Here is an 11,978-nt window from a genome sequence, read left to right as displayed (position 1 = left end):
CCTGATTGTTGGCACTTGACAATCACCTTCCCTGAATTTTACTCAGGTGTAACTAAAGTCTGATTTAAGGGTTGTTTATATTTCACATCATTAATCAGAATCTGCAAAGTAACTAAACTAAATGTAGTGGAGTAAAAACACCAGGTTAACCTCTGAATTGTAGTGGAGTAGAATTACAAAGTAAGCTGTCATGTGGGTATATATTAATGCTGCCCATTATGGATATAAGCGATTTTTACCCATTTAGTAATTACATGTTTTAAATGTGTACACACCAATGTGTTTCCTATCGCCTAAACCTCCAGGGCTGTACACAGTTTAATACTGGCAACTTCTAATTTTGGGAAAAACGTCTTTTAAAACTACAATTCCCAGTAGATACGTGCCATAGAGAACATGTTGCGAAACACAATAGCCAGCATGTGTATTTCTCGGGGGGCGTTCGAGTCCAGTTTTGAATAGTCTGCCGTGGTTTCGTTCCATTTCAAAGAGCTTGACGCTCGGCGTAACCTTGGCGCACTACCACTCCAACATCACGGGGTTTGTCAACGGGACTGTAGTCCCAAACGATAGCTGGGGATTATGGGTAATGTAGTGTCTTCGGCCATCCTAAATCTCGAAATGTCCCGTCTGTTTCTGGTGACTTTATTTACGGCTAAAAAGCCCAAGATTATAGAATTAAACAAATAAATAAAAACAAGGATAATTGTGTGTTATTGTTGAGTAAATAACAGTGTGTTATTTAGAAAAGAATAACAAATTAGAAGGAAAAGATTTTAAAAAATACAGATTTCAGTATTTTGAGGCTCTAAACCCCATTTATTTTCCTCACAGACATTTATACGATTTAAAATAAAAACAAATAAATACAAAGATAAAACACTGGCATGTAATTTACGTTAGAATACATAGAATGGTTTTGAATAATAGATGATAGTAAAATCTACGTCACTTTACAGCTCCGCCCACTTTTGGGGAAACCAACGCTGTCATTTGAACGGCGATCAAGCCTGAAGCCACAGAGCTCTTCTTTTACTGTCTTTTCTTCTTAGAGGAAGTTCAGAAACACGTAACTCTGGATTTGTTTTAATGTTTGAGGTAAACGACACAGCAGCTTTTTGTCATGTTAAAACTATTATTTTCTGCCTCGCTCATGAGAGTAACAGCTGGCGAAATTACAGCCTCGCCTACTGATTTTAATTTAACCATATATCGAGCCTGATTCTCGATTTCAAAGGTGTGCTCTAAAATGATATTTATAAATGACTATTATCATTATTATAAGCAAGACAATAAATGGCAAAGATATGTAGAAAATAAACGTATTTAAGATACGTTCATAAGGAACGTAACGTGGGAGAAAATACGTTTCTAGAAGATATGTAGAAAATAAACGTATTTTAGATACGTTCATAACGAACGTAACGTGGGAGTAAATACGTTTCAAGCTAAACGTAATTCAGAATGCAGTTTAGTTCTGTGGGAACGTAATTTTTAGGAGACAGGGTTGCCATATATGTAGAAAACAGGTCATAGCCTCTGGTGTGCAGGACTGGAAATGTCCAGACATATGCTCCTATAGTATGGCCTAAACACATGTTGGGGCTCCAGTACTTCCCCCCCTGTGCTCAGCTTGCTGTGAGGAAAGAAACTCCCCTCTTTAAACAGTGACACCCATAAACTACAATAGGCCTTAAACTCAACTTAACAAACCACTTGTTTTTGTAAATACTGTGATTATAGAACAACATGAAATATAATGCATTTTCATTGTGGGTTATACAAGATTATATTTGATTATATTAACTTTCGTTTTAATTATTCAATTTAATATGGAGACTTCAGTCTCTAAGCAATACAAATTCTAAATATAGCTTTAAATCACTTAAACATAGCTGCCTTTATATGGACAGTTGTACACATTTATTAAAATTAATTGACTTATGAACAAAAAGGGTTAGGGTTAGATGACTTGATTATGTCATCTACTGCATGGGAACGTCAACACAATACTACTACACACCATGCTACACACCGAGAATATGGAGTCCAGGTCTGTCCAGGTCTGTCCAGGTCTGTCCAGGGTCCTGCATTTATCCCTCGATCTCTGGAGAACAAATACAATCAGTAAGTGATGAACAAAGTGTTGTAATGCACGTTACAACATTAACTTGTAGATGCATAGAGTTATATCCCATCTAACATAACACATAGAATCTTGCAGTTTGAAAGTGTAATGGAAATGATGATTAAGAATTATTAAAAGCTACAGGGAAACCCATGGAGCCGTCGCTCTTCCTGAGCTCACAGCTCGGTGCAGAGAATCCAAAGGATGGGAAGAAAACCCGGACTAATAGTGTCTGATATGGATCATCTAAAGATAAAGGAGCATACATAGACATTGACTCTTACCGTTGGAAATCTAGAGGGTTCCTTATGGAGCGGTCACTCTTCATGGGGTCACAGCTCGATGCAGGAGAAACTGCTTCTTCCTCCTCAGGACTGAATTTAGATCTGCGTTGACGGACAGGGTTTTAATAATGTAGAAAAACTATTTATTCAGATTTCCCTAATAACAATCAGGAAAAGTAAATACCCTGGGAGGATGTAAGGTATAGGTTCACAGAACGGAGTTCATTGTCATTTTTGTTTGATTTGTGTTGATAGTACATGTTTAGGGATAATGTGCAGCGAGGCGGTCATTAGGCAAAAGAACACCGACAGGCAGATCAGGAGCCCGACGAGAAGCGCATTACAGGGCCACATTCTCAACAAAGTAACGACACGACTCCCAATATTAATTTAAATGCTTTTATAGATTTAAAAAATGTTTTTATTGACTTAAAAAATAGTTGTATTGATTTAAATTGACATGCATCCGCTAAGAAAAATAGTCTGTTGTTACCGTTTGAACTATCGTAGCAACGGCAGGAACTGCTTCGATAGTGTTTTTGAGGAGCTTTTTGATTACAGATTTGAAAACATCGCTGCTTGCTTTAAAAGTAGCACAATTCATGATGTCAAACCTTGGGAAGTATCTAGATATCTCTGCCCTAATGTCAAAGGAACTGCACACTAAATATGTGTCGCCGTTTGATGTCTGTGTCTGGACCGCTGCGTAAAAAGGACCGCAGCTCCGTGTTGAGGGTTTCTGCCCCGTTCAGAATCAAGTACTAAGCCATGTAATAAATATCCATAATCTAAAGAAAATCTCATTACATTTAAATAAAAAATAAGGACTAGGCAAATAGATATATATCAACAATGCAGGAAAAGTAATATTGTGTTAAATGATATAGTTATACTCTTAAGACAATTCAGCTCAAAAGGTTCTGATGACGTACATAGACATTGACTCTTACCGTTTGAAAGGGGGCCCCATGGATTGGTCACTCTTCACAGACTCACAGCTCGCAGGCCTGAAGGTAATGCAGGGGGAAGGGTTAGGAGCTTATTGAGGAGGAGGAGGAGGAGGAGGAGGAGGAGGAGGAGGAGGAGGAGGAGGAGGAGGAGGAGGAGGAGGAGGAGGAGGAGGAGGAGGAGGAGGAGGAGGGAAACCTGGTCTAAATGTGTCTGATCTCCATCCTCTATAGAAAATGGCTGACCTACCTTTAAGGTAAATCATGCCGTTTGAAAGACAGAGGTAGATGGACACGGCTAACAACATTTCTAACGTGAACAAGCATGATCTACATGATGGACATATTCCCCTGCTGTTCAGAGGAACACTCAGTTAAGGTATCGAGAAAGAACGGGTTGAGAAACGTCTTAATGCTTTAAAGTCTGATAAGTATCATCTAAAGGGAAATGTGCATGTGAATTTAATGTCACAACTGAAGAGGGACAGTTGAAGAGAGATTTACGAAATAAAATAATAAATGTAAAACTGTGAAGTGAGGTTTCATATTAGAACAGGACCACAGCATGATATGTTTTGTATGATTGTCACATTGTAACGAGAGAATGTAAAAACCCTGCACACGTGTGGACCATTTTCTTCAAATAAACTGATCCCACCCTTTGGATTGGGAGAACCTAAATAAATCTGCGCTCTCCTCTCCTGCTTAAAAGGTAATATTGCACACTGCCCCACTCACACTGAGGTAGGACCACACCTCATCACTGATATCAGAATCCTTCGGGATCGCTTAAACAGATTTAGCGGGTCGTCTGAATTGAAACAGCAGTTAATGGAACCTGGTTCTTCAGGAGTTAGTAGAGGTGAGATCTTGCTGACCTTGGTGGATCTGAGCCAAGCAGTAAACTTACATAGACTCAATAACTTCTGTTGGGTCAATCAGGAGGTCTGAGTCATTGCCGGATTAAATTAACAGGCCTCCCGACTCCAACAAGACAAACTACATATGGGATAATATTGCACACTGCCCCACTCACACTGAGGTAGGGCCACACCTCATTACTGATACCAGAGTCCTTCCTATCAACCATATTCTGTGTTTGTGTTTTATTGATCTCTCTCTGTGTATTCTTTCTTGTTGTGAGTGATTGATATTCACGACATCAGCACTGCAGATATGTTAGTGTTAAATAATGCTGTTATACTCTTAAGAAAATTAATGCTGGAAAATGTCAGAAAGTCCATCTTACCGTTTGAAAGAAACGGGTAGCCGCATGGAGCGGTCACTCATCATGGACACACAGCTCGGTGCAGGAGAAGCTGCTCTCATCTCCTCAGGACTGGAGCCAAAGCAGCGTTGATGAACAGAGAGAAACGTTAGGAGCTTATATATTTGTACCTAAAGAGACCCTCAATAAGCCTTTTAGGTGTTTGGCCTCTCATTGCATATTCTTCTATCACTTGTTTTTAATTGTGAACATTCTTTATTTATTTTATCAATAAATCAATGAAATAGCACCAAAATATACAGATTAAAATCCAGCCTTTGAATGTGAACTGGACTTGGATTATTTAAAGAGGGAATTACAAGTTGATTAATAAATTACTTGTTATATTCCATTTCCTAATTCTTGTTTTTTTTTAAACCAAATCTTCATTTTGAAAGTCAAAATTCAGTGAAAAAGTGCTTCCTGTTTAATAAAGTAGAAAAACAACTCATTCAGGTTTCCCTGATAACAATCAGGAGAAGTGAATACCTGGAGGTGATAGGTCCATCTTCAAAGTTCAAGACGTCCTCCCTATAAAAGGAGAAGAAATAAAGACAGAAGTTATTTCATTCCAACAGTTCTTCTTCTTTCTTGTGGTATTTCTTAAAAGGAAACATCAATGAAAACGTGTTTTTATCCCAGTGTGTTGACTTCACACTGCTTTCATCAGCATGTCCAATCTGCCACTGATAACACATAGAAACCAGATACATATGTTTATGTAGTTTATATAATGTATATATATTCAACCTTTACTCTACAGCTCGGTGCAGGAGAAGCTGCTCTCATCTCCTCAGGACTGGAGCCAAAGCAGCGTTGATGAACAGAGAGAAACGTTAGGAGCTTATATATTTGAACGTAAAGAGACCCTCAATGAGCCTTTTAGGTGTTTGGCCTCTCATTGCAACATTCTTTATTTATTTTATCAATGAAATAGCACCAAAATATACAAGTTGATTAATAAATTACTTGTTATATTCCATTTCCTAATTCTTGTTTTTTTTTTTTTTAAACCAAATCTTCATTTTGAAAGTCAAAATTGAGTGAAAAAGTGCTTCCTGTTTAATAATGTGGAAAAACAACTCATTCAGGTTTCCCTGATAACAATCAGGAGAAGTGAATACCTGGAGGTGATGTTAGATGTAAGGGATAATGTGCAGCGAGATCCCTCCGCTTGGCGTCGGGCTGCTGATCAGCCTGTCGGTGTTCTTTTACCCATAATGACCAAGTCGCTGCACATTATCCCGCTTTTTACAAGGCCACGTTCTCAATGCCCGAAAGCCAAAGTAACTGGCAACTGAATATGTGTTGCCGTTTGATGTCTATGTCTGGACTGTTGCGTAAAAAGGACCGCAGCTCCGTGTTGAGGATTTCTGCCCTGTTACTTCTCCGCTGTTTTCTTGTCCCTCTTGTCTTTTTCTTTTCCTCGCTGGGGACTTTCAAACTGTTTGCTTGTCTGTTTGCATGCAGTTAAATCGGCCGGACTTCTTTCTGCAGATGTGAACGTCCTTAACAACGGTCAATAAATCCTTGACAGCGGTCTGTACTACTGGATTAACAACGTGTCACGTGTTCTGAATTGACCAATCAGAATCGAGTATTCAACCAAGCCATGTAATAAATAGGCTTAAAGTTCAAGAAGTCCTCCCTATAAGAGGAGAAGAAATAATGACAGAAGTTATTTTATTCCAACAATTCTTCCCCTTTCTTGTGGTATTTCTCATAATTAAACATCAATTATAATGTTTTATTATCACAGTGTGTTGACTTCCACACATTAAATGTAGTCTACATTTCATATGCCTGTGAGCATTTTAAATCTCAATATGAAGGAAATGCTTGAAGAATTTGTAGTTGTATTTGTATTGTTGATTTAATGTGTGAACGAGGCGATATGAGCAGGCCTTTTGTTTCTGGATATTTGGGGAGTTAGGTGGTCCGTGTGTTTTTTTATTGGTTAAGTAGTCCTTGGTATGAAGAAGTTTGAGAACCACTGCTCTAGAACAAAGGCATTCCCTTCAGGATAAGGTTTGTTCAGCTAGTTTCAATGTTGAATATTGATGTGATGTTGAAACTAACAGCACTTTGCCGTGAATGGAGTTACGGCAGTCTTCTTTTTTTATTACCATGTTGTTTTTAGTGAAGGAGGCGCTGATAGCACAGCACTGTGTTTCACCTTTTTCATTTGGGTTATTCAAATCAAAATGTCATGAGGTTTATAACCAAAGACTAAATGCTTGAATCAAAGGAACAGGTGAAAACTAGTTTGTTTCTCTCTACTAATATATAATATAACAACAATAATAAGATTATAATAACTAATCTCTTTGAACAAAACGTTTGATGTCCAGAATGAACCCGGTAAGTCTGTCAAACATCTGGATCTGACATGAACATAAAGAGATCTTCATCTCACCTCTCGTCTTCCTCACACAGACAGGGCAGGAAGGGCGGGATTTCCTCCTCAGATTCAGACATGGCCAAAGAACTACAGAATAAAATACAAACACAAATCTTGCAGTCAAATCAAATTGTATTGAAGAAGTATTCAGATTTACTTTTTGAATACATATTTGTATTTAAAGAGACCCTCAATGAGCCTTGTAGGTCTTTGGCCTCTCATTGCATATTCCTCTATTACATGTTTTTAATTGTGAACATTGTTTCTTTATGTGCTATTAATAAAACATCTAAATCAGTAAATCAATGAAATAGCACCAAAATATACAGATTAAAATCCAGCCTTTGAATGTGAACTGGACTTGGATTATTTAAAGAGGGAATTACAAGTTGATTAATAAATTACTTGTTATATTCCATTTCCTAATTCTTGTTTTTTTAAAGACCAAATCTTCATTTTGAAAGTCAGAATTGAGTGAAAAAGTATTAATAAAGTAGAAAAACAACTCGTTCAGGTTTCTCTGATAACAATCAGGAGAAGTGAATACCTGGGGGGGAGGTGAGGTTCAAAGTTCAAGAGGTACTCCCTATAAAAGGAGAAGAAATAAAGACAGAAGTTATTTTATTCCTACAGTTCTTCTTCTTTCTGATAAGAGAAGGGAGACATGTTGTATTATAGCTTGTCTAGATTATTATTTCTATAGGGTTTGGTATTATTATGTATATCATTTATGTATGCATAAGTTATCTTATATTGATTGTATTTTGTTTATTTCCCTTGTAGGAAAAACCACACAGAGACAAATATCTGTATGTCTGCCTAAATAAGTAAAGAAGTCAAGCCTCATCTTAGCTCCTCATTTCCTCTATTCTGGACCTTTGGCCTTAAGCAGTGTTCTGGCCGACACACCTGGGTGAACCTAGTGATCGACACAAAACTAGTGCCAACACTGAGTTATCTCTAACTCTCCACTACAGCCATGAATGGAGTTACGGCAGTCTTCCTTTGTTTATTACCATGTTGTTTTTAGTGAAGGAGGCGCTGATAGCACAGCACTGTGTTTCACCTTTTTCATTTGGGTTATTCAAATCAAAATGTCATGAGGTTTATAACCAAAGACTAAATGCTTTGAATCAAAGGAACAGGTGAAAACTAGTTTGTTTCTCTCTACTAATATATAATACAATAACAATAATTAGATTATAATAACTAATCTCTTTGAACAAAACGTTTGATGTCCAGAATGAACCCGGTAAGTCTGTCAAACATCTTCATCTCACCTCTCGTCTTCCTCACACAGACGGGGCAGAAAGGGCGGGACTACTACTTCTTCTTCTTCCTCCTCCTCCTCCTCTTCCTCCTTCTCCTCCTCCTTCTCCTCCTCCTCCTCCTCCTCCTCCTCCTCCTCCTCCTCCTCCTCCTCCTCCTCCTCCTCCTCCTCTTCCTCCTCAGATTCAGACATGGCCAAAGAACTGCAGAATAAAATACAAACACAAATCTTGCAGTAAATTTCTAGATAGATTCCTTTTTGAATACATCATTGTATTTAAAGAGACCCTCAATGAGCCTTGTAGGTCTTTGGCCTCTCATTGCATATTCCTCTATTACATGTTTTTAATTGTGAACATTGTTTCTTTATGTGCTATTAATAAAACATCTAAATCAGTAAATCAATGAAATAGCACCAAAATATACAGATTAAAATCCAGCCTTTGAATGTAATCTGGACTTGGATTATTTAAAGAGGGAATTACAAGTTGATAATAAATTACTTGATATATTCCATTTCCTAATTCTTATTTTTTTAAAGACCAAATCTTCATTTTGAAAGTCAGAATTGAGTGAAAAAGTATTCCTGTTTAATAAAGTAGAAAAACAACTCGTTCAGGTTTCCCTGATAACAATCAGGAGAAGTGAATACCTGGGGGGGAGGTGAGGTTCAAAGTTCAAGAGGTACTCCCTATAAAAGGAGAAGAAATAAAGACAGAAGTTATTTTATTCCTACAGTTCTTCTTCTTTCTTGTGGTATTTCTTATAATTAAACATAAATGTGTGTTGACTTCACACTGCTTTCATCAGCATGTCCAATCTGCCACTGATAACACATAGAAACCAGATACATGTGTTTATGTGGTTTATATAATGTATATATATTCAACCTTTACTCTATGTATGTACTTTCACCTGTTAAAGTTCAGAGTTTAACTCGTGTTATTTTTGTTTTTTATTCATACTATCACTACATGTTTATTTGTATTCTGTATATTTCCAGAATCTAAAGAAAAATCTCATTACATTTAAATAAAAAATAAGGACTAGGCAAATAGATATAAATCAACAATGCAGGAAAAGTAAAGTAGTGTTAAATTATATAGTTTTACTCTCAAGACAATTCAGCTCAAAAGGTTCTGTTGACCTACTCGACATATACATTTACTCTTACTGCATGAGAGCCCAATATTCTTCCTTTGACTTCAACTTCCTGATCTCACGTCTCTTTGCAGAAGCAGCTTCTCGTTCCTCCTCAGCCCTGCAGAGATGGAGCGTTGACAGACAGGTGGAAGGTTCAGGAGCTTATTGACTAAAAGATGGAGTTACAAATGTCCTCCCAGAGCAAAACATGTTTGACAAAGGAGGTCAGTTGGACTAGTGTTTCTCAAATGGGGGTGTGTGTACCCATCGGTGCACTTTGGAGTGCTGTGGAGGGGCTGAGACATTGAAGAAGAAGTTACATTACATGTTCTTTTTGTTGTTTATGAATTTTAAACTTACCATAAAAAACATATTTCTTTTAAATAATTAAACTAGGAGGAGGAGGATGATCCCCTGCCAGAGATCATCAAATATTAAAAAGGCAGCAAAGTGAAACCTGGTCTAAATGTGTCTGATCTCCATCATCATAGAAAATGGCTGACCTACCTCTTAAGCCCCAAGCATGTTTTTCAGGTTTCAGGCTCGAAAATGACATTTCCAGAACAAATCCATATCTTCTAAAAGGGTTAAATTAATAATCTTTTTTCTTAAAGTAATGATAAACCTGAGTTGGATGTAGAAAAGACAGAATCAATATAGATGTTTTTTATTTTAAAGAAAATTCAGATTGAACATGGTAAAAAACTGTAAATTATAGTGTCCGTCCAAAAAATATTTTTTAGTTATAGTGAAAACTACCCTTGGATGATGGGTTAGTAGACTAAAAGCTTTAGGAATACAAAGTACAACATATAATAAGTACCCTGTATCAAGATTGATGCCAAACAAGTGATATTTGACCTTTTTAGACAGATTTAGCAAAAAAAACCTCTTCTGAGGCCATTTGGGTGGGTTTTCCTTAGCCTCATCCCAATTCCCCTCCTCCGGGACTTGACCCGGAAATCGATCAAGACATGCCATTTTGAAGGACGTCCCAATAGCTGAAATGCACACGGAGGAGTCGAGGAGGGAGGAGGGGTGCGGGAGGAGACGAAAGGGAGGATACACGCGAGCAAACTACGCGGAAGTGTTTTCACTACTCGTGTATAAAAGGCCCGCCCCCACCTTCACAGCTGGTCGATTTCAACAGAGGAAAACCGAGAACTGGAAGATGAGTGGAAAAGCTCCGTGGGAATTATTATCTGCAATTCATTTCTAAAAGGCTTTCACATTACTATAATTATATTTGTATTTAAATGTAGGCTACATTTTACACCAAAACGGAACACAAAAGCAGGACCAACCATCATACATTGAATTCCTTGACTAACAAGAGAAAGATTCATTTAAATAGATATTTAACAACAAATGGGCCGGTTCTAAGGGGTTATCCAGTTAAGCCCAATGGTGTAGTGGGCGTTGGACGCGGCGGTACGCCTACCCCCACTTATTTGGAGCATGATCTTTTTTTTAAGTCTAATAAATATAAAATCATTGCCAGTGTTATCAGTTGCAAGTGTCTATTTGTTGTAATAATGACGAAAACATAATACATTTCACAGTAATTATAATAAAAAATAAAAACGATTTCCTTAAAAAAGTATGATTCATCATCACGCTCGCGGTCACTGACACACCCACGGCGAGCCAGCTTGCCGCGCCCGCCGATTTTGCGGCAGCTCTTTCCCTCAAGAACACTAACGAAACAGCTCTATAATGGCAGGCTAACATGTCTTACTTGACTTCTTTTCTAAAAAGAAAATAATTCACAAGAAGAAAGAGGCTAGCAGCACCGAAGCTACAAGTGAAGCTGCTAGTAATACCAACCCGGTATCACGGAAAGACGTGAACATGTGACGATTTACCATGCTGGGAGACGTGAACATGTCACGGTTTCGTCCCCTTCAAACGTGACAGCTACACGGTATTGTTAACCAGTGGAGAAATAACCGGAAATACCAAGCAAATGCTACCCAAACGTAATGATTTATTTTTTAATAGTCACACTCGATTACAGCGATTTTCTTGTTGCCCCAGCTGGTCGACACCTCTTTTAGCAGAAATAAAGGCTACATTAATGTATTAAATCGATGTTAATCCATGCGTGTGGATGTGGAATTAACGGACGTGACGTTGTGCGATTGAGTTGCCAAGCAACAGCTTCGGTTCATGTTAATTTACAAACTCTTAAACTACAACCGTAGTTATATTTAAAAACATGTTAGAAGGCCTCACGAAATACTTTAATGCACATTCAAATGTAAATGTGAAGGAATGTGTGTATAACAAAATACATCGGTCATTAAACGAAACCGGAAACAGAGGTAGGCAAGATCCTCAGCTCGATGATTGGATGGTTATCCGCAATGCATAATGGGATTTGGTGTTTATGTGATGTGAAATCTGAAAACGTTTTTTAAAAATACAATAATACTTTATTCCGAGTGTGCTTGCTTTACTCTTTGAAAGTCATCACATAACGGCATTGTAATACACGGTTCGGCTGCATTAAATATTACATATCTGCCGTAGTTCTCTA

At 37.7% G+C, this 11,978-nt stretch overlaps 1 protein-coding gene across 1 annotated transcript in view; it reads right to left on the bottom strand.

Annotated features, from left to right (window-relative positions):
* Window positions 1–1,472: 1,472 nt before the first annotated feature.
* Window positions 1,473–11,978, bottom strand: part of LOC117538293 — a 43,658-nt gene continuing 33,152 nt past the window's right edge. Inside the window, exons 4-9 of the mRNA XM_034203900.1 lie at window positions 7,043–7,114; window positions 5,116–5,157; window positions 4,609–4,698; window positions 3,363–3,419; window positions 2,413–2,514; window positions 1,473–2,107 (exon numbers count right to left, since the gene is read on the bottom strand). Of these exons, the coding sequence (XP_034059791.1) occupies window positions 2,002–2,107; window positions 2,413–2,514; window positions 3,363–3,419; window positions 4,609–4,698; window positions 5,116–5,157; window positions 7,043–7,114 (469 nt within the window). The 3' untranslated portion in view covers window positions 1,473–2,001. The remainder of the gene's footprint in view (window positions 2,108–2,412; window positions 2,515–3,362; window positions 3,420–4,608; window positions 4,699–5,115; window positions 5,158–7,042; window positions 7,115–11,978) is intronic.

The sequence above is a fragment of the Gymnodraco acuticeps genome, unplaced genomic scaffold, assembly GCF_902827175.1.
Source record: "Gymnodraco acuticeps unplaced genomic scaffold, fGymAcu1.1, whole genome shotgun sequence".
Taxonomy (NCBI): Eukaryota; Metazoa; Chordata; class Actinopteri; order Perciformes; family Bathydraconidae; genus Gymnodraco; species Gymnodraco acuticeps.
This window is presented reverse-complemented; position numbering and strand designations above follow the sequence as displayed.